Genomic DNA, 24778 nt, shown 5'->3' with positions numbered 1-24778 from the left:
GAGCGGGGTCAGCGCATGCTGAGGCACACAGTGCACAGAAGTCGCCAACTTTCTACAGAGTCAATAGCTACAGATCTCCAAACTTTGTGTGGCCTTCAGGTTAGCTCAAGAACAGTGAGTAGAGAGCTTCATGGAATGGGTTTCCATGGCCGAGCAGCTGCATCCAAGCCTTACATCACCAAGTGCAATGCAAAGCGTCGGATGCAGTGGTGTAAAGCACGCCGCCACTGGACTCTAGAGCAGTGGAGACGCTTCTCTGGAGTGACGAATCACGCTTCTCTGTCTGGCAATCCGATGGACGAGTCTGGGTTTGGCGGTTGCCAGGAGAATGGTACTTGCCTGACTGCATTGTGCCAAGTGTAAAGTTTGGTGGAGGGGGATTATGGTGTGGGGTTGTTTTTCAGGGGTTGGGCTTGACCCCTTAGTTCCAGTGAAAGGAACTCTTAATGCTTCAGCATACCAAGACATTTTGGACAATTTCATGCTCCCAACTTTGTGGGAACAGTTTGGGGATGACCCCTTCCTGCTCCAACATGACTGCGCACCAGTGCACAAAGAAAGGTCCATAAAGACATGGATGAGTGAGTTTGGTGTGGAGGAACTTGACTGGCCTGCACAGAGTCCTGACCTCAAAACCTTTGGGATGAATTAGAGCGGAGACTGTGAGCCAGACCTTCTCGCCAACATCACTGCCTGACCTCACAAATGCGCTTCTAGAAGAATGGTCGAAAATTCCCATAAACCGTTGTGGAAGAAGAGTTGAAGCTGTTATAGCTGCAAAGGGTGGGCCAACTCCATATTAAACCCTACGGATTAAGAATGTCATTAAAGTTCATGTGCACGTAAAGGCAGGCGTCCCAAAACTTTTGGCAATATAGTGTACCTTCAGATGTTCATTCATGTTTATTTTGCGCTGTAACTGGTAGTAAAGCGGAGGAGAGGATCAGTTCACGTGCGCTTCACGCTGCCGCTTCTCTTGAACTGAGGCGCTACATTGATCTGTCACGCCACATTAAACAGCGCCAAAACGGTATTTATGTTTGTTTATTTCATAGTAAAATAGGCAGAATTTGAAATATGAGACTTTGTTTGTTTCATGTCAAAAGCAACAAAGCACAAAGCTTATTGTGATTTATTGGATGGTTACGTATCCAGAAATCCTTGACCTTTCCTAGTGAGTATACGGCGTATACCTGCGTATCACGTAGACTACACCGCTGGTTCTGACAGAATATGAATCGCTGCAGTCTATTTAACATGTTTAATGAATCGGAATTGATTATTTAAAATCAGTTTGACTGAATGATTCAATGACTCACTCATAAATACTTGTTTTATTACTGGATGAATCAGTGTTTTTGGAACGAATCTCTTGAATGAATGATTCAATAACAAATACATTTTTTAAGAGTCATTAGTCGCCACCTACTGGCGTAACGATGTAATGATTCAATCGTTATTTGAAGCACCAAGTTACTTTCAAAAGGTGATTTTACTCTATTCTTAACGCTTCTGTAGACATCAGTGTTTATATCCGAACTATAAACTTTAATTCCAGTTTTTCTGTGATATGAATATTTGAAACAGAAATAACGATACTATGTGGTTGAAAAGACTATTTGTGAAGTAATTTCATCCATGACAATGGCTCTCTCTGGATCAGCAGCAGCGCCAATGCAGACTTGTGTGTTTTAGTCAAAGGTTTAATAGACACAGAGGTTAATCGTTGTCATTAAGGAATGAGATTGCGTGGGTGTTTCAAGCGAGACTGCAATCTTTTAACGAGTAATCGTGCAGCTCTAGTGGGTATGTAGGCTACGTCGATGGCGATAGTTCACCTAAAAATGAAAATTCTGTCATTTACTCACTCTCATGTTGCTCTCTTTTGTCAACACAAAAGAAGATATTCTGAAAAATGATCATTTTAATTTTTTAGTGCACTGCATCTTTAGTCTCGTTTAGTAAAAGTTTATTTGTGCATCTAAAATGCTGTGAAAAGGGCAAGTTTTAGTTAGTTTGCACCGCCAAAAAACAAGTTGCATGTTGACACTGCAGTCACTCTTGTTGTTGCGGTTGACAGGAGGTGCATGATGCATAACTGTGCGGCGTGCCAGAGTTCAGGCAATTCTGAAAAATGAAGTCATTTAAAGCACATAAAAGGCTATGAAGTGATGTGCAGGTGCCTTAGAAGCACGCTGCCGCCCTTGCACGTGCATTCAGGGGCTGCGGCTTTCTTTCATGGTGTCTGCGCTGTGTCACAGAGCATGCCTTCACAGAGACGCTGAGCGTGTGGAATGACAGCCCGGGTTTTCCCGCTCAGCCTACAGTATGTTGCTAGGCAACCCCTGCCACGAAGAGCAGTCGGAGTGCCATTGGCCGCCTTCCTTGGCACGATCACGCATCATTAACCCGACAGCACCTCTCCTTACTTACCGCCCGTCAAATCCGAGGGGCTCGCAGACACGAGAGCCCACCACCGCTGAGGTTAACAGAGTGTGAAAGTAACGTCAGGAATGAATACAAATCATCTTGAAATATGCTTGCGCTATTCACGGTAATGGCTTCCCCCTCTTGAGCATTATTGCTCTATTTGTACGAAGTCAAACGCTGTCTCCCCTCAGGCTTGTGTGCTGCTTCATTGGCCAGCAATCTGCATCTAGAGACCGTCGTTTAAGCGCCTTTCAGTGAAGGTTTACAGCTGTGGGATCGTTTGCACAGCTGTATATATATATATAGAAGGATGACAGAAGCACGTTTATAGGCGGTTTAGCTCTCACACACAGACAGAAACAGCACTGGGTTTGACAGGCGCTTCCATTGATAGTCCTTCAGGATTTTAGGAGGTGTAACAGTATCTGTCCTGATTCCTCCTCCTCATTTCTTAATCGTGCTTGCCAAGTTGCTGAACACCAAATGTGCAAGTTGATGCATGAAAATGTGCTGCCATTTGCAATATTCTGATGTTTTTGCTGTTTAGTTTCAAGTGTTCCTGCGAAAGACATGTTTTAATCTCTGCAAAGGACCAAAAAACACCATAAAAGAGCAATAATATTAGTACAATTTCTTCTGATGCCTTATGATTTAATGTTTGATGTCTTTAAAGTTTAAATTGCAGTCTGTTTCTCACACAGTGTTATTTAAATATTATTTATATACTATTATAGTTTTTATTCTAGTTTGAATTAGCTTCTGTTTTTATATTTTCGGTTTTAATTTAATTAATTAAATTTTAGTAATTTTATGTGCTTTTGATATTTTCCTTAGGTTTAATTTATTTTTATTTATATATATATTGTGTACTATTTAGGTTTAATTTATTTCCCGTTAGTAATTTTAGTGTTTTAGCATAATTTGTCATTTTTGTTTAAAGTTTTTCCATCTAATGTTTATATTTTATTTTATTTTTGTTTTTTCAATTAATAAAACTAGTTTGTTTTAGTTAACAATAGTGCTGTCAAATGATTAATCATGATCAATCGCATCCAAAATAAAAGTTTGCATATATAAATGCACACACAAACATGTATAATATTTACAAAATATTATATATGTATATATAATATATATACATATATAATATTTTGTTATACTGTATGTATATATATATATATATATATACTGTATATATAGAGAGAGAGAGCAAGAGAGAGAGAATTTGTTAATATAAATATTTTAAATATATATATATATATATATTATAATATTTTTTTGTTAAATATATGCATGCATGTGTGTGTATTTATATATACATAATAAATATACACAGTACACACATTATGTAAACACAAACTTTTATTTTGGATATGATTAATCACTATTAATTTTAATTTCGCTATTAATCGCTATTAACACATTTTAATTTAATATCATATTTATTTATTTATATAGTGCTTTATACAATACAGATTGTTTCAAAGCAGCGTCACATTAATAAACTGGAAAATAAGTGTTGCAAATAATAATGTAATAATAATGCAACAATAATGCAAAATTCAATTCAATTTCAGATTGAAACATTGCATTTTCACCTGTATCTTGCCGTGTTTGTGTGCGGCCTGCATCTTATATGGGTCTTTTTATTTTAAAGCGCCCCTGTTATGCTACTTTAAATGCTCCTAATCTTGTTTTGGAGTCTCCTACAATAAGTTTACATGCATCCAAGGCCAAAAAACACTTGAATTTTCTCATAATATACATTGAATATCACCTCATTTCTCGAAGAGTCTGAAAACGGTTCGTTTGAAGGTTCGGTCTAAACTCCTCCTCTCCGAGAGCTGCTCTGCTCTGATTGGTCAGACGTCCCAGTCTGTTGTGATTAGTCAGCTGCTTACAGCGGAAGTCTGAAATGAAACGCTCATTACCATATATGGATTTCAGCTCTTCCTCAGCACTTTATACGAACAGTAACGATGATCATATCAATCTCATCAAAGTGGATTTGCTTTGGCAGCAGAAAACAGCGTCTTCTCGACATGAACAACACAAACCAAACTCTTCCAGTCTCAGAAACAACAACAGTGTTTGAGGGCGGGGCAAAGCAGACGATGTTCGCAGGCAGCCAATGAAAACCATAGGCTGGCATTATGCAAATTTGTTACGTAGGTAGTTTAGAGTCGATTCTTTCTTTTAGGAGACAATATCTTTATTTGTCGAGCATTTTAAAGACACAGCGCACCAAACTAAACTATCACCAAATAGTGATGTTTCCTCTCCTCAGTGTCCGTTCTTCAGATCACTGCGAATGAAAGAAAGTCGAAGACAGAAACAGAACGGTGTGGCTCTCGGGTGACAAATCTCTTCTGTGTTCTTTGCCTTGATGTAAATGCGGTCTGAAAGGATTCCATGTCTGTCTGCTGCGCCCACGCTCGCATCTTCTCATCTCTGCTTCCTACCTTCTGTATTTCTCTTTTTCTCTTTCTGTATTAGGCACCTGTTTTCTGACCATGTCACAAGCGTTTACCATCCTTGTTTGTGCCGCACGGCTCAAGGATAAACGTGACACTCGCAATTTATACCACAACTCCCGTAACACAATGAGGTGATCTGCTGTATGTCACACAATAAGCCTCGTCCTCACGTCTCCCACGAGGCTTTAATCCGAACCAACAGAATAAAACTGCCTCGTGACAGGAAGTGAATGTGTTTGTTTGAACCGTGCGCCCACATCCCAGTTTCTTTGATCCTCGTAACTAAAGTTGTGAAAGTACAAAAGCTTGAAAGGCATGACTAGTTGCAGGGGTTTTGGTTAGATGGCTCCAAACTCTCTCACACTGGCCATCCTTATCGTTTAGCTCGATTTTTGAGTTGTGCATGTCCCACAAACAGAATTTTGTACTATATATTGAATTTACATGACCTATTTGCAATGATTCTGTGTCTCATAACTCAAGTATTAAAGGATTAGTTCACTTCAGAATTAAAATTTCCTGATAATTTCCTCACCTCCATGTCATCCAAGATGTTTATGTCTTTCTTTCTTCAGCTGAAAAGAAATTGAGGAAAATATTCAAGGATTTTTCTCCATATAGTGGACTTCACTGGGGTTCAACGGGTTGAAGGTCCAAATGTCAGTTTCAGTGCAGCTTCAAAGAGCTCTACATGATCCCAGACGATGAATAAGAGTCTTATCTAGAGAAACTATCAGCGATTTTCTAAAATAAATAAAAAATTTGTTTACTTTTTAACCACAAATGCTCGTCTTGCACTGCTCTGTGATGCTCCACGCATTACGTAATCATGTTGGAAAGGTCACGCGTGACGTAGGCGGAAGTACCGATCCAGTGTTTACAAAGACTAAGTCAAACACCCTTTACAAAAAAAGGTAAAACAAGGATGTTGTTTTTTCGCCCTACCGCGGTACTTCCGCCTAGATCACGCGTGACCTTTCTAACATGATTACGTAAAGCTTGGAGCATCACAGAGCAGTGCAAGACGAGCATTTGTGGTTAAAAAGTATATAAATGTTATTTTTTTAGAAAATGGCAGATGGTTTCTCTAGATAAGACTCTTATTCCTCGTCTGGGATCATGTAGAGCTCTTTGAAGCTGCACTGAAACTGACATTTGGACCTTCAACCCGTTGAACCCCAGTGAAGTCCACTATATGGAGAAAAATCCTGGAATGTTTTCCTCAAAAACCTTCATTTCTTTTCCACTGAAGAAAGAAAGACATGAACATCTTGGATGACATGGGGGTGAGTAAATTATCAGAATGTTTTAATTCTGAAGTGAACTGATCATTTAATAGACAGAAATATTAATAACGTCTCTGATTTGAATTGCAGTTAAAAAAAAATCAATTGAAGTTGAAATGATACATTTTTGTCAACCAGTTCAAACTGTTGGTTTAAATTAATTGATTCAAAAATCTGAAGGAAATGAGCTTTTCATACATTAAAATTATTGTAGTAAAATGTATGTAGGCATATATTGCATTTATTATTATGTATTGTTATATTTGTGTATATAAATATAAAAGATTGAATATTTCGTTTTTATGTTAAACATTTTGAATCTTCGTTGCAGTGAGTGTTTGGATGGAATTATAGTTACTTCGTTTATTTTTTATTTTTTTTTAAATAAAAAAACTGCAAATATGTTGTGATTTACATTGCCGTTTAAAGGTTTGGGCTCAGTAAAAAAATTATTATTATTTTTTTATTTATTTATTTTTTTTGAAAGACTACTTTTATTCAAAAAGGACGCATTAAATTGATCAAAAGTGACATTTATAATTTTGCAAAATATTCTATTTCAAATAAATGCTGTTCTTTTTAACTTTTTATTAATCAAAGAATTCTAAAAACAAAAAAATGTATTATGGTTTCCCCTAAAAATATGAAAAATATTTAACATTAAAATAATAAGAAACGTTTCATAACACTTTATAATAAATGCATACTATGAATCATTAGTTAAGCATTAGTGTTACACATGAAATGATAACATTAACTTGGATCTTGATTTTGTCTTTTATTCCTCTCGTGCAGAACTCACAATGTACACATTTGGTCGTTGTTGTTGTTTAATTTTAGTTGAGTATTTTTTGCACATTTATGTGTATATGTGTGTGGTCAAACGAAACAAAGGCCTACTATCCAGTATTGTTCTCATCACCAAATAAATTTCTACAAACATTTAAACATCAGCTTTGGATAATAAGCATTAAATTATATGCTTATAAATCAAAATATAATAATCCCTATAATGCTAATATCACATATTGGCAGGAAATATTACATATATGCATTAAGCATGATCACATATTTCTAGAACAGTCTCTGTGTCACAAACGCGTACTAAAACTTTGTTTACCAACTAAATGCAACATATATTGCATGAATATTTCAACAAGCAATATAAAAACAGTGAATGTCTACACAAACATTAAACCACAAGTGTATAACATTAGCTGTTTAGGCGCTATGGCGGTAATTGCAAATTCATATATAAACATTAATAGACATTAAATAAGCAGTGTATAAATACACCTATAAATGCTTTATAAGCATATCTTTAATGTGTTTAATATTATGTTTAACAAATTATGAAAATGCAATTATTAAACACATAGATATGCTTAAAAATCAAAAATAAAGCAGTATCTATAAACTGCTTATTAATGTCTATTAATGCTTTGATGAATTAGCTATTTACTAATGCTTAACTAATGATTCATAGCATGCAGTTATTATAAAGTGTTACCAATATTTCTTGAGCAGCAAATCATCATATTAGAATGATTTCTGAAGGATCATGTGACACTGAAGACTGGAGTAATGATGCTGAAAATTCAGCTTTGATCACAGGAATAAATAACATTTTACTATATATTCACATAGAAAACAGTTATTTTAAATTGTAAAAATATTACAGTTTTTACTGTATTTGTGATCAAATAAATTGAGCCTTGGTGAGCAGAAGAGACTTTCAAAAACTTGTATTGCCGAGGCCTCATCTGAACCTCTGAATCTGTCGTTTCAGCGATGGAGTTTCATGAGAATCTACACGACATGGCGATGAAAGAAGGACTGAAGGGAAGAAAACTCCACAAATCCGTAGAAAGCTTCACCTGGAACATCACAATTCTGAAGGTGATCACAGATGAAACATTAAACAGGCGGTTAACACCTGTGAAAAACGATTTCCCTGTTTGAGATTTGCATATATTTTAGCATAAGAAGTTTCTTGTGATTTAAGATGCAGTTAGAGTCTTGAATATATGATGAATATTAATATTTTCACTAGCAATGTGGCATTTCTTTAATACTGTTTAATACGAAGCAAATAGCAATAATAGAAATCAGAACCACATAAATAGAGTGGCAAAAAAAAATTTCCATTTCTTCAGCCTGGGTGGTTTATGATTGACAGAGAGGCTCTCTGAAGGCCTTTCAGTGCCTAAACATGCACAGCATTGGAAATAAGATGTTTAAACAGAGATCATTTCAAATTGAAACGCCCCAGCTGGACAGAATCAATTCGAGTGACATCACACCATTAAAGACCATTAAGGTGGCGATTTGGTTTGGTTAAAGACATCAGTGATCATTAAATGGTGAATGTGTGTGTAGATTTACACAAGCCTGTTGCTCAGAACAAAACACACTGTGTTGGAAATTAGCTGTGGAGTGATGTCCATCACAGAGGCTTTTTTCTTCTTGCTGCTGTCCAGTCACAAAGACTCAGCCAAGATGGTTTCTGTTTACATCAACATGTCTGAAATGCGTTTCCTGCGAAGACTGTTGATCAGATTTTGATGCGAGAGCTTCAGTACACACATCACTCTGAACTCCAGTGTGTTTCTGCACGTGGATGAAGCTCAATTTCACTCCAGATTCACTCACACTCTTCTAAGTTTTGATCTCGACACAATTGTATGTTCATTTTGTGTGTGCATGTGTGTGTGTGTGTGCATGTATACAATATGTATGTGTGCTCGTGTGTGTGTGTATGGGTGTGTGCGTAGATGTGTGCGTGTGTAGATATGTGTGCGTGTATTTGTGTGTGTGTATATATGTGTGTGTGCGTGTATATGTGTGTGTGCATGTATGTATATATATGTGTGCGTGTATATGTGTATGTGCGTGTATATATGTGTGTTTGTATGTGTGTGCGTGTATATATATGTGTGCGCGAGTATATATGTGTGCGTGTGTCTGTGTGTGTATATATATATATATATATATATATATGTGCGTGTGTGCTTGTGTGTGTGTATGTGTGTGTGTGTATATGTGTGTGTGCTTGTGTGTGTGTATATGTGTGTGTGCATGCATATGTGTGTGCATGTATACAATATGTATGTGTGTGTGTAGATGTGTAGATATGTGTGCTTGTGTGTGTGTAGGTGTGTGTGTATGGGTGTGTGCGTAGATATGTGTGCATGTGTGTATATATATATATGCGTGTGTGCTTGTGTGTGTATATGTGTGTGCATGTATACAATATGTATGTGTGCTCGTGTGTGTGTGTGTGTGTGTGTGTGTATGGGTGTGTGCGTAGATATGTGTGCATGTTTGTGTGTGTGTGCATGTATATATGTGTGTGTGTATATATATATATATATGTGTGTGTGTGCGTGTGCTCGTGTGTGTGTGTGCATGTATATATGTGTGCTCATGTGTGTGTACATGCATATGTGTGTGTGCATGTATACAATATGTATGTGTGCGTGTGTGTGTGTGTGTGTGTATGGGTGTGTGCATAGATATGTGTGCGTGTGCGTGTGTGTGTGTGCGTGTGTGTGTATATATATGTGTGCGTGTGTGTGCGTGCATGTATACAATATGTATGTGTGCGTGTGTGTGTAGATGTGTGTGTACAATATGTGTGTGTGTATGGGTGTGTGTGTAGATATGTGTGTGCGTGTGTAGATATGTGTGCGTGTATGTGTGTGTATATGTGTGTGTGTGTGTGTATGTGTGTGTGTATATATATGTGTGCGTGTGTATATATGTGCATGTGTGTGCGCGTGTGTGTGTGAATATGTATATAATAATAATAAAAATATTTGATCACACTTATAGAATTGGATTTTATTTTTATATGATCAGTTTTTGTTTTAATTTTCATAATTTTATGTCCTTTTTTATTTTGCCAATTACAAATAATCATTACATAGTGTTTAATGTAAATGTTTTAAATGTGTGTGTGTATATATATATATATATATATAACACTATAACACTTATTTTTTAACACTTAAGTTTTTATTTTAGTGTAATGATTACATGCATCATTATGACTGTAGAATAAGTAACACAAATGTCAGCATATTCTGACAGGTAAACATTTCAGAGGTTCCACATAAAAACTTAAGCTGATTGAATGTAGTTTAGGTCTGCTGTATATACAGCAAAGAAAAGAACAAGTCTCTGCATGAGCGGGAGACCCTTACCTGCAAGAACACTAGTGTCCAGCTGCTAGTGAACGACCCTCGTCTGTGCTTGTGTTTCAGGGTCAGGCGGATCTGTTGAAACACGCCCGGGCCGAAGTGCTTGAAAACCTGAAGCAGATCCACTACGCCGCCCTCGCCTGTAACCTGGTCAAGGGAGGAGCGAGACTTTCGTCGGGGTCGGAGTCCAAGGGCCGCCCCAACCTGGAGGCCATCCCGGAGAAGGCAGTCGGGGAGGACGACATCACAGACGAGGAGAACTGAGGGTGCCGAAGCGTCCCGCCAAATCCCATAAATCCTCTCCCTGGGTCAGCGTGTACCGAACACATTTCAAAAGACCTCTGCACGTTTTACCCTGAGCGGAAAGCGTCTTCATGAGCGGAGCCAAAGCCTCGTCTACCGTCTCCGTCCTCAACGCCGCCGGTCTCTGGGGTCAGGTGGGTGTCGATGAGGCCGAGCTTCGCTCAAAGGCCTTTCTACAAGCACAAACTTTACGAGGAATTAGAACTGGAGCCATGAATGTAACGAGACGTCGTGTGTGGAAAGAAGAGAGCTGTTTACAATAAAGAACTACTTCGCGTTCTGTCTGCCAAAATAGTATGTGTGTATATAAATATATATATATATATATATATGGAGATCTGTTACCTTTTTTGCTATGTGAACTTTTAATGGATCAGATTATTTTGTTAAGAGAAATTGATGTTTTAAAGAGCTCATATTTTATTTGCTTGTACAGAACAGGATCTTATGAGACGGGCCCGGCCCTTTATGGGCTTATTTTTAAATTATTTGTATAAATGCAGGAGGGATTTGAGGATGTATCTAGTTTTAGATATTACCAGCAGCTACTGTACAAGTGAATAGGTGAGTCTCTCGGCCGATCGTTGCGTCTCTTTGGCCACGTACACACTGCAGTTTTAATGCGTCCACATTTAGTCATTTAGCAGATGCTTTTATCAAAGCAACTTCGATTGCCATTCAGCGAGTGTAAAACAGAAACATGACTCCATTGTCCACAACAATATTGAAAATTGTTCCAAAGTAAATCTTACACCAATTTTTTTCTGTTTATTCTGTGTGTTCGTGCGTGGCCTTTGAGAGCGGACTGAATATTGTACATCAAGTGTTGCGATTAAAGCTTCTCAAGCATTCCTGGAAACAAAGTAGTCCATGTGTGTATGGATACTGTTCAGATATGATTCTGCCTTGTTGCTGAAGTTCTGTCTTACATTGCCTTTTTTTAACCCAACAAGTTGCTTCTAGTTTGTGAGTGTTTGTCTCCAGCTCATTCCAATCTACCGCCGAAACACTTCCATTGGATTTTACACAGTGTGACCAGATTAAAAAAGACAAATTTGTTTATACATTTCAGTGCTGTTATTGTGTATTTATAATTATAGTTAACCGTTTAAGGAGTGGGTGATAGTTTCAAAGACAATATCAGTTTTGTTTAACTCTGTTAAGACCCAGTGCTCTGAAATAAACCACGATGATTACATGCTTTAACTCTTTCTAGTTTCTAATGTCTATATTGTACACAAAATACTTATGAAAATGTCACAAAGCCAAAAAACAACAACTTTTCTAATTTTCTTAATTCATATAGCCCATGTTAAAACCATGAATTGTTTTTGTTTGGCATTGTGACACATACATGCATATAGGGATGTTAATTCGATTAATCATGATTAATCACATCTAACATAAAAGTTTGTGCTTATATCATGTGTGTGCATGTATATATGGGTCATTGACGAATAAGGTTTTTAAAAGTGTAAAAAAAAAAAAAATGGCGATATAATTCATTTTAAGTTTTAAGAAGTGTGTTAACAATGAGATTATGTGGTTTTTATAATTAATTAACACTGCTTTTGTCATTTTTTACAAGATGAACAAAATTTGTCACCAAAAAGTCATTCGGTTCAACCAAAATTTTGGTCAAGGTCAAAACAGGCTGATATCTAGCTAGCAAAAGGACAATCAAACATTTTATATTTAGTACAAGTTTTTAAAATATTACAACATTTTCCATGTTTTATATCGGTTGCACCGAATGACCTGATGTTTCGGGACATGCGTATGATCAAGTGAAAACATGAATTTTTTAAATAGTTAGAGAGTTAGTTACTTTGCTTCACAATCATGTGGTCCTTTGCAGGTGTCTGAATGATGTCACATCCTGTCACATGATATTGACCACATGACTTGATCCAAAAACTCCGAATGACATCAATGAAATTAATTTCTCCGGACATTCTTTCTCATAACAAAGCAACAACTTCTACACATAATTTTAATACCATTTTGCACTATGTTGATATATGATGTTATAAAATCACGCCAGAATAAAAAAAAATAGACATTTATTACATTTTAAGATATTTTAATCACAAATGAAATGGTTGTATTGGTCTTTGGACGGTTAAACCGAATGACCTTTTGACACTTCAAAATCTTTAAAATACCTTTATATGTAGCAAAATATAATTAAAACCTTTTGGATTCAATAAAAGAGATCTAGTTGTACTACCTTACATACTTTGGATGTCATATCTTTGTTTTTTTTATTATTATTAAGACCTTTGGACAAAAAAAGACCCGTCACGTCATTGACCCACATATATATATATATATATATATATATAAAATATAATATATGCACACACACGTATGTGTGTATATATATATATATATAAATATATATATATAAATTAGGAAATCAATTAATCGCATCTAACATAAAAGTTTGTGTTTATATAATGTGTATGTATGTCTGTATATATATATATATACACTGTACACACACACGTACACATACACACACACACATATATTTATATTACACACACATTAAACACAAACTTTTACGTTAGATGCAATTAATCGAATGACAGCACTAAAATAAATAATTCATTACTCGAATGTTTGGGGATTTTTTTTATATGTTTTTGAATGAAGTCTTCTGCTCACCATTGCTGCACTTGTTTAATCAAAAATACAGTAAAAACAGGAATATTGTGAAATATTATTGCAATTTAAAATAACTCTTTTCTATGTGAATATATAGTAAAGTGTAATTTATTCCTGTGATCAAAGCTGAATTTTCAGCATCATTACTCCAGTCTTCAGTGTCACATGATCCTTCAGAAATCTGAATAATATGATGATTTGCTGCTCAAGAAACATTTATGATTATTATTATCATGTTAGAAGCGGTTGTGCTGCTTCACATGTTTGCAGAAAACGGGATACACTTTTTTTCAGGAATCTTTTTGTAACAATGTAAAAGTCTTTACTGTCTCTTTTTTATCTTTAAAAGAATCGTACTGCCACCAAACTTTTGTATATATACCCGAGTATTTGCTGAAAGGTTTTATGAGATTCCAGTTACATTGGATTTACAGTTATTCCATCAAACTCAATCTAGTTATCTCGACTTCATTAGATGAAGAGCTGTCCTTTGGGCATAAGAATGTGTCCAGGTAAGACCAACAAAGAGGCAGCGTCTGTCGTGTATGTGAAAGATCATTAAATCACGGCTCTCTGGTGCTCAAAGTACACAGTAATGACACCTGAAAGAGATGATATACACGCTCTACCTCTGTTTACCTTCCAGCCATTAGATGAATCACGCTTGGCTCCTGCTCATGAGCTTGTGTAACAGCAATCGCAATAATGATTGCGACGAGAGTCTCTAGTGTTATTACCCAATAGATCTCTCTCAGACGGGTGCGTTTGAACACGGCCCATCCTGAGAGATCTATAGCAACCCTGGAGAGCCAGCACAGATTTTTCACTCAATGACATGACGCTCTCGGACTGAAGGCATTACTATTGATTACATTACAATTTGTGGAAAGCGATGGAAAAACCCCAGGGACATGTGGGATTGTTGCTGAGGACACCTGGGAAGGTTTGACACTGACACACTCCACTGAATTCATTTGTTTTAGCCTCCCCAATAAGAGGAAACCCTTCATCGAAAGCCATTTCTAGACAAATACAATACCTCCCCAATAAACACAAACTTATTAGACCAGCACCCAATGTACGGTTTGTGCCACAGCTACCCTAAACTAGAATCATTTTTCATGTTTCTGTAATGGTTAATCCACCAGTATGTGTCAGCTCTTTAGTCACAGTAGTGTTTCTAATGCGAAAATATAATTATTGTTGGGATTTAATGGATTCAAAGATCATAGATCGCTCAAAAGCAAGTCTTTAGGAACAACTAGAAACTATTTGGAAGTCAATATAACAAAAGAGACTGGAAAAGTACATAAAAACAATGCCAGAAAGAATACAAACTGTTATCAAGGCCAAACGAGGACATACATTTTTAGTTATTATGTGAGAATATAGGCTATATAGTTGTTTCTTTGATATTTACATAATAAATGACAATACTTTTTTTTAGTTTTAAACAAGTTTTTTGACAGATTCCTGAAATATTTGTGTTTTCTCTTTATTATGACAGTAAGTCTTGAGCTTACCAATATAAATGCTTCTATTTAATACATGTTTTTATTGCAAATTATATTAATAATATAAAAAGTCAAAAACTTTACAAAAATGTAGATGATTTTCTTTAGTATTCTCAGCACATACTGATTTCACAAAAAGAGCATCTTTCAAAAAAAATGTAATTAGTATAAATTAAAATAATTAATTTAATTAGTGGCCTAGAAACTATTCTGTTTAAATGGAAAGTTCTACCCTGATATGCAAGTGTCACAGTGATTGTGCGCAAACTATTCCTGTCAATCGATTAAAATTTCTTTCTCAATTTCTGAGAATGAAACCAGTAATTATAGCCATTCAACAGTATGATCGACAGCCATCATTTTTAACATTTAATAGGCGTTAAAAATATTACAACTTTAAGTGAACTTCACATAAATCTATTATAATGAATGCGCACATCAATATTACAACATTTTTGTCATGATAAATAACACAAAATTACTGTATTATTGTTGCAAGGGTAGATTTAGTGCATTTAGTGCACATCTGATAGAATCGACAGCGAAAAATGTTACCTAACGCTATTAGACTGTGCTACCACCACTGTACTTGCATTATTGTAAGGGTAGGTTTAGGGTTGGGGTAGGTGTAGATGTTAATAAAGCCTTAAACCACATTAATATCACGCTGGAAGCACAATCTGCTGTTGAATTGTGCGAACTGTTTTAATAGGAGATAGCAAAATCTGACAGGGCACAAATTGTCAGAACACTGGTTCTGATTTTTGCCTGCTCTGCCAAAATGTATAGATTAATCCTTATTAAAGCTACAAAACTGATTCAGTCAAGAGCAGTGAGTGATTTTCTCTGTCTTTTGTTGTTTGAGTAACAATACTGACACAGACGGCAGCAGGTTTATTAGGCTGCTGTCACTTTAAGAGCTGACGCACGACGCAGATCTGACGCACATCGGATGTTCTCTTTACGGCCATTTAAAACTTTTTAACTTAAGACTGTGCTTACGAGGATACTCGCCAATAACTGGCATTTCGGCATTCATTTTGTGTGTTTCTGTCCATTCAAGTGTGAAAGAGAACTCAATGCGCATGTTTCGAGTAGTGAGCCGCAATTGCATTAAAGGGTTAGTTCACCCAAAAATGCAAATTCTGTCATTTATTACTCACCCTCATGTCATTCCACACCCGTAAGACCTTCGTTCATCTTCAGAACACAAATTAAGATACTTTATTAAGACTTTCAGATGCCCAGAAAGCTACTAAAGACATATTTAAAACAGTTCATGTGACTACAGTGGTACTACGTTAACGTTATGAAGCGACGAGAATACTTTTTGTGCGCCAAAAAAACTAAATAACGACTTTATTCAACAATATCTAGTGATGGGCGATTTCAAAACACTGCTTCATGAAGCTTCGAAGCTTTACGAATCTTTTGTTTTGAATCAGTGGTTCTGAGCGTGTATCAAACTGCTAAAGTTACGCCCCCCAGTGGTGAACCATTGAAATTTCGAAACACTTATGACGTAACGAAACCTCGTTTACTGAAATCACGTGACTTTGGCAGTTTGATACGCGCTCCGAACCACTGATTCGAAACAAAAGATTCGTAAAGCTTCATGAAGCAGTGTTTTGAAATCATCCATCACTAGATACTGTTGAATAAAGTCGTTATTTTGCTTTTTTTTTGGTGTTCTGAAGATGAACGAAAGTCTTACGGGTGTGGAACAACATGAGGGTGAGTAATAAATGACAGAAATTTCATTTTTTGGTGAACTAACCCTTTACATATTTTTAACACATTAAAATGAAAAAAAAAAATATATATAATTTTGACAGCCCTAGTAGCCTACAAACATATAAATCATAAATGTCATGGAACCATCTGCTGAATGTCACTCTAATGTATGCTATTTTTAACATTGCAAATAATTTTCTTAATCAGTATTTTGCATGTTTTCCAGTAAAAGGACAACATTTTCTTTGTTTTCCTAAAATGCCAATTCTGCACTCAAAAAATTAACTCTTTGGCTGAAGGAGTCAATCATGGACAGTTGTTCCAAATCAAGTTATTTGAACACGTCTACGTTTCAGTTTAGTTCATCACACGTCTCTCCATCAAGTCCATGATTGAATCGAGTTCAACCAAAGAGCTAAAGTTGTTCTTTATACATTCTTTACATTCTCATAGTAATTGCTTTTTTATTAAAGCAACTTGTATTTCAGCCCAAGCACTCGACTCGACCACAATGGAAACCCTCCCAAAACACCAACATAACAGACACTCCTTACAAGTCTCCCCATTTTCCCATCTTGCTAAAAATACATAAAATAACACTTTATTTCAACATTTACTCATCCTATCCAGCATGCAAAGTGTACAATGAGAAATGGAAAGCTTGTTTTCTATATTTGTTCGAGCTACTTGACTGAAACATGTTCTTTCAACATGAAAACATCGAGTTAAGCCAAAGAGTAACTGTTTCAAGTCATGATGCAATTGTGTTTGAATGACAAACCTGATACAAGAGTGTTAAATCACAAATACTCAAATCATCATTCAAGGAGCATTGTCATATAGTCAAAGATTGAAGCTATATTTTCAGTAAATCAGTTAATACTCGTTCACTATATTCATCAACACAAAATGTGCACAAACTAAATTGTACAGTCAACATTTACAACGTTCAATGCAAAGTAAGAAAATCAAAGAAAATCCAGAGTTTCCCAGTGCTGATTATGACATTGTGGTGAAGTTCATGTGCGCTTATCTCATAAATTTGATCATTCCTTGAAGGCAGCAGAAGCCACAACATGCACGCTGACAGTAAATCATGCTGTCATGCCTTCAAGCTTCACAATCCTCTCATTTTTGTAGTTTTAACAACAAAAAAGCTTTTAAAAAAAAAGTAAAAGAACACACTTTTGTTACCTCACAGAGATGTCTTAGTTTACACTGAGTTGATGACTACCACAGGGTTCTGCATTGGATCATGAACAGGACATGTAACAGAACTACTCAACAATCACACAGAACAAGATATACAAACACAGCTGAGAACATCAGCCCATGTTCGAGCCAAATACTTGAGTTTAAGTGTTTCGTTACAAGAGTCAAGGTGTTGGCGCGGGAAGCACTTGTTTGATTCATATCTTCTTCAAAACCAAATTAAACAGAGTGGTCTTTGTTTTTATGTTGTTATATTGCTCTCTCCGGGCAGCTGCAACAAAGCAAAAGAAACAATCAAGCACAAATGAGGCCATCAAATGAGATGCATTCACTCACATGGACATTTTCTGCAAACCAATCAATCTGTTCCCTGCAAACAACACAGAGTTCACAGAGTTCTCCTGCAAAACCGATACAATATCATTTTCACGGCAGTTTTCATTGTGAGTGAATCAGAAGCTGGTGTATTGACTCCATCACTGACCTCTAATTCACTGCTGCTTTGATCTACATTCAGAATATAAAATTCTCTGAAATATAGAGCTGTTTTGACCTGCCCAGATGAAAATGGTATTGCTCAAAGGTTGCTCTTTCGTATTTCAGGAGATGAAATGTGTTCTAGGTTGTTTTACCTTTTTTTCTCAGATGTTTCTCTTAAAATTCATTGGAAGAAATAAACAACTGAGCCACTGCTGCTCGTCAATATTCAGACGCAAAACACGCACTATATCGTCCTTACTGCTACGCAGCAGGTACTGCCAAATATACTCACGAGCGTTGATATTTTTAGGATCGTATATACACATGTTAAAAACAACCCAAGTTGGGTTGAAAATGGACAAACCCAGTGGTTGGGTTAAATGTTTGCATAACCTGCTGGCTAGTTTTATTTAACCCAACTATTGATTAAAAATCACTATATGTCTGGCTTAAAATGAACCCAAAATAGGTTGGAAGTGAACATTTATTAATATGTTTAATGAATAATAATTAAACAATAAACATGTATTAAATTGCTTATTAATAATTTTTTATTATTATTGTTGCCTCTAGTAATTATGTGTCTGATTTTTAATTTCCAACCTATTTTGGGTTCATTTTAAGCCAGACATATAGTCATTTTTAAACAATAGTTGGGTTAAAAGCACATTTAACCCAACCGCTGGGTTAAAACAACCCAATCACTGGGGTTGTCCTTATTTAATCCAACTTGGGTTGTTTTTAACCCAACATTTTTTAGAGTGTAGACTACAAATTTAATTCCTGTTGCTGTAAAATCTGTTGCTCCTGTAGCCTTATGTTGGGGAAAATATATTCAGTCTTCTTAATTGTATAGTTCATCCAAAAATGAGAATTCTGTCATCATTTACTCACCCTCAAGTTGTCAAGTTACTTCACGACCATTGAAAAGATATGTTCTATATAGTACGAATGCGTGTAGTGTGAATGATTTCGGACGTATTACATCCACCATGTTGTTACTGTCACATGACCTACCAGCATCATTTACATCCATCGACATAATAAATACTATTATTATTGTATAATATTTATTATGTCTATGGTTGCGTCCCTTCAACTCCATTTACAATCCTCTCCCGTGGCCTCATGGGATAGTAAAGTGTTCATCGTATACGCATCGTAATTCCTGTAGTAACGAGATTCTAGCTTGTAAAAAGCGTTCACGTCCTCGTAGAGCTCGTAATTGACCCTTCGCTAGGAGTTTGATTGACAGGCGATCTAACCAATCATAACGCCAAATCCGCCATTTTGTCCGACAAAACAATCAGGGGAGATTGGCCCTGTCCCAAATGGCACCCTAAACCCTCACGGTCTTCCTCTGAGTCCGCACTTTCATGACGTAATGACGTAATCACAAGCACCCTTCTTTAAGCTTAAATGACGAATGGGACACCCTACGGTCTTGTGGACTTAACAGACACGCGCACGCAGCGGCCATTGTAAGTCCACAAGACCGAAAGTGCACATGAAGAGTGCCATTGGGGACAGGGCCTTAGTAGATTAACATCGGTGGATTTGAACTTGAAAAATGATGTGTACTGACGTCTTTCTGTGGTTGAAATGTGGTTCATTCACGTTTATTTGATGATATAAATTAACTAGTAAGAAGAGATGATCGGTTCATGAGCCGCTTGATCTGAGGCGCTACAGCGATCTGTCACGACACATTAAAGATCTTTAAAAACTAAATTTCTTTAAAAACTACAAAATTTGAGACTTTGTTTCATATCACAAGTAACCTGCTCTGCCTTGTATGTCGACATGTTGTCAGCTTCCTCTTTGCTCCGCGTTGTATTTTTCACTGCGTGAGAACACGTGTGGCATGAGAAAGTGAAAGTGACACATGAAGGCCAAGTATAGTAACCCATACTCTGAATTTGTCCTCTGCATTTAACCCATCCAAGTTAGTGCACACACATTAGGAGCAGAGTAGTGAGTAGTGAACTGCAAACCGTGATACACACCCGGAGCAGTGGGCAGCCTTTATGCTGTGGCGCCCAGGGAGCGATTTGGGGTTAGGTGCCTTGCTCAGTCATTTCCTGTCGGTGCTGGAATCGAACCAGCAACCTTTGGCTTACCAGTCAGACTCACTAACCATTAGGCTACGACTGAGAGCGGCATGGCTTGTTGGACACAGCAACAGTAACTAAAGGGGGTGGGTCTTCGCGAATGGTCAATTACAGCTTGTAGGCTGGGAGTTTTCTGAAAGCTCCCAGGTGTACCACATGGCCGCTATACCACCTGACCGCTGTAGATTCATTTAGGTGTTGATTAGTGGTGCCATAGAAATGCATAATTTCCAGTCCGAGGATGTGAACAGCTCCGAATATAACGTCACGTGTTGTCATCTCAGGATTCTGGTAAATACGAGGTGGCGTGAACGCAGCATATGTGAGCCGGGTACTTTTCGCATACTGTTTTTTGAATATGAATTCGGACATACTACCCTGTTCGCATACTGTTTTCGTGTACTATATAGTAAAGAGTATTCGATTTTGGACGCAGCTGTTATGATTTATATTATATTATAATGGCCTTGTTTAAAATAAATCCAAATATTGACATAGCAAATGGTCACGAGACACGTGAATTCGGCATAAAGCCTATTTGATTTAGCATCTTTGTTAAATTTTGATTTTAAATAACCATTATATAAGTTTTTTAGCTTTCAGTATGAATATGTTAGCCTTAATCTTATGCATAAGCTGGTGTGTTTCAAAACAATGACAAAATTCGCATTTAGGTAGGGCTGCCCCCTAATAGTCGACTAACCGTTAGTTGATTAGACGAGGCTTGTCGAGCAAGATTTTATTAGTTGGTTAGTCGCAGAAAAAAAAAATCTCTACAGGAAGTGGCGAAGTCACGCAGTCCATGAGGGACAGATTGTTAACGGCAGGAAATCCCAACATTCGCATATCTTTCATCGACCTCAAATATGGCTTATCACTTGAAAATTGTTAGTAGTAGCAACTTTACAAGTTGCTCGCTCTAATGTTAGCCTAGTCCTAGATAAATGTGTGCTATTATTAGGTTCATATCCAAGTGTTTGTGTGGAGCGTGCTTATTGCATGACATTTATCACTTTTGCATTTTAAAATACTCCATTTTAGTAATGCAAACTGTAAAGGGACTACTTTTATTTCTGTAAACTCACAATTACAGCAAAACGTTGTGCATTTGTAAAATAATGAAAACAATCAGGATGCGCTTTCTGTCGCCTCGGTCTCAGTGAACTTCAGCACAAAATGAACTGAAATTCAGCGTATCCTTGCTTCACAAACATGAGAAATGTATCTATAAAAAACTTGACGTTTACTTTTTAACGAACTAATTCAAACGGAAAATAACTATTCTCAGATTATGTCGTCCGTATGAAACATGCATATAGGCGCGTCCACTACTGCGGAGATGACGAGTCAGCATCGTTGTGCAGCCAAAAACACAGAAAACAATAAATTATTAATATGTTTAGACAGTCGCCTTCCGTTTTTTTCACGACACACTCATAATCATTACTTTTGCCGGTGTGCTGTGGAAAGCTTTTTAGGCTATATATATAGGCAATTAAAAGCTGGTTATTATGATTTATGGCTTATTAATGTAAACACGCAATTAGTCGACTAATGGCTTAAATGAACGACTACTAGTTGAATAGAAAAATCTTTAGTCTGGGGCAGCCCTACATTTAGGAGATTTAAGCATTCAAAACTTATAGTCTCTCACTTCCGCTAAAATGGATCACGGATTTTCATGACATCACATTGCACTTCAGCTTCTCATCAAATCTTCTGTCCAATCAAATGCTCTCTAGAATCTGTAGTCCCGCCCCCTCCTACACTAACAGACACTGAAGCTGCGGCTGAAATCGGTTATTTGTTCACACATTTACTAGTTTGTACATGGGGAATGGCACATAGTGCACTATGTAGAGAATAGGGAACGATTCTGACAGTGTAAATATGCTTTTTCATTGATGCGAATGAAGTCTGTTTTCGCGTTAGTTTCCCATGAACCTCCGCACTGTCTGCTCTGGTCCAGAGACACGAGAGCACAGAACGGATCATATCCACAAATCGGCTCAGACCACGAAAGGTATCGGACCCATTTAAATTCTGCACAGAATGCTATATTTTAAAGTGATACAGAGATTAGGAGGATAAATGGTTAGATATTAAAAGGAAACAGAGGTTTTACTGAGTTTAACGGCTCTGGCTGAGCTGTGATATAAACGAAACTCTATTGGCTATTTTAAAAAAAGGGGCGGAGCTGTTCGATATATCGCCGTCTTCCTGTTTCAGTTGAAATTACGTCAACACACTGAATAATGCTGCGCATTTCAAGACACTTCAGCGGGCCTTTAAATGTCTAAAAAGTGTTTTTCAGGCTGGGGGCATTCAATTTAGGTGTTAAAAAAATGACTATAGCTAGTGTAATGTAACTAAAATTAGCCTATTGTGGCTCCTCGAATTAAAATCATACTCCAATCATACTGACAAAATTATAGGCCACCAGCGTATGGCTAATTTTATGACGATAAAATTCATTCGTGCATTCTGACAACAAAGGATTCTGACTTATCGGTCGCGCTGGTAAACATGCTTTTGGTACAATACAATGGACATAGAATATATATCGGATATCATGGGAGTGAAAACTTGGCAAATCTAAGCAGAGTTTGAGTCATTGTTAAAATCTCCTTTTTAAACTCTACAGGAAACATCTTTTTCTCAGGAGAGAAAAAAAAAACGGCGTCGATGGTGGCATGTTATTTAAAAGTCACCTCTAGTTGGAGTGAGAGACAGCCAGAGGGCTTCGGCATGTTTTCTTTTTCTTTTCAAGGTTCGAGTCAAGCATTCAGCGCTTCGTGCTCGGCTTGCTTCTTAACTAACCCCTCCGAGTCACTCTATAACGGGCTGTGTTGTTGTGGCACCTCCTACACTTCAAACGCAGATTGTGTCCCTGCTGGGATCATGACCGGGACATGGACCTCGAGGCTGGACAAAAACAGCCAGCAAATAGCGTACACGAGCTCTTACATGGCTAATGGTGGCCTATTTCTGTGCTGTTAAATCTCTTCTCACATAAAAACCACTGAGAATACAGCTGCTTTCTCCTGAGGAGATAAAGTCCAAAGACTCTGTGAGTGACAGTTTATCACAAACAGCTTGCCTTCTTTCAGTCTAACAGACAGTGTTTATTCTAGTGTCTTGTTAAAGGAATAGTTCACCCCAAAAATGAAAATTCTGTCATTGTTTAATCACCTTCATGTTATTCAAATTCATGATGTTTTTTTGTTTGTTTTTTTACCATGCAGCGCAAGAGGAGATTTCATAAATCACAAAATCTCCTTTTGTGTTTCACAGGCTAAAAACAATAGATGGGTTTGGAGCAACATTGATTTTGGATTGAAGAGGGAAACTGGAACATGCAGGCTCTTAATTCTGGGTTTGTTTGAAGGATATCGCGGGATGTGGACGGTACCCTACTGTAAACCCAGCTGCCGTGATTTATTTTCTTCTTAATCATGAGGATGTTTATGTGAAAGCATACCTCAGAGATTAAAACATCACCTGACACCAAATTCACTGAGATGAGCCAAACTAAATACACGGGTCAGTAGGAGTGCTTTGAGTTTAAACTCTGTGCTTTATACAATTACTTTCATTAAAGAACTCAAAGTTAAACAAATGTGAAAGAACAGCCACTTTAAACTACTTTATCTGATGCAAGAAAATTGCATCTCAGCTCTTTCTCCTACATGTTTCGCCATGAGATTCAAATTACTTTTGCTTCCCAAAAATAGACCACCAAGAAGTCTCAGACCTTGTTTCAATTCCTCAAGATTCCAGTTTGTAATCGAGACAAAATAAGATCTCAAGATGAACTCAAACATTTCTCACCAAATGATCTGAGCTGTTATCCATATTCATTTAACTAATACTGTATGACAACTTACCTTTTATATAAATTCAATTCTAAAGACACTTTTGAGATTAAGATGATTCTTGAAACATAATTAAGTCTCTTGAAAAATGAATTAAGTCTCTAAAAAAATGTTAGCAACGTTAGCAATGTACTAAACATGTTAATTCATGCTAGCAATGTGATAAATCATGTTAGCAAAATGCTAATTGAAGTTAACAATATGTTTATGCAAACAACATGCCAATTCAAGCTAGCAAAGTGTTAAAACATGTTAATTAATACTAGTAAAGTGTTAAAACATGATACTTCATTTTAGCAATGTGCTAAAACATGGTAGCAACATGTTAATTTACGCAACCAATGTGTTAAATCATGCCTGCAATGTGTTAAATCATGTTAGCAACCTTCTAAATCATGCTAGCAACATGTTAGTTCATGCTAGGAAAGTGTTAAAACATGTTAGCAAAATGTATAAACATGCTAGCAACATGATAATTCATGCT

The 24778-nt window shown here is 36.8% G+C and overlaps 1 protein-coding gene across 1 annotated transcript in view; it reads left to right on the top strand.

Annotated features, from left to right (window-relative positions):
* The window catches only part of LOC127497895 (inactive phospholipase C-like protein 2), a 62944-nt gene extending 51040 nt beyond the window's left edge, over positions 1–11904 (top strand). The window contains exons 5-6 of the mRNA XM_051866676.1: positions 7983–8092; positions 10459–11904. Coding sequence (XP_051722636.1) covers positions 7983–8092; positions 10459–10659 — 311 coding nt within the window. The 3' untranslated portion in view covers positions 10660–11904. The remainder of the gene's footprint in view (positions 1–7982; positions 8093–10458) is intronic.
* The last annotated feature ends 12874 nt before the right edge of the window (positions 11905–24778 follow it).

The sequence above is a fragment of the Ctenopharyngodon idella genome, chromosome 16 (assembly GCF_019924925.1).
Source record: "Ctenopharyngodon idella isolate HZGC_01 chromosome 16, HZGC01, whole genome shotgun sequence".
In the NCBI taxonomy this organism is placed as follows: Eukaryota; Metazoa; Chordata; class Actinopteri; order Cypriniformes; family Xenocyprididae; genus Ctenopharyngodon; species Ctenopharyngodon idella.
The sequence above is the reverse complement of the archived record's forward strand: the minus strand, read 5'-3'. Positions and strand labels throughout refer to the sequence as shown.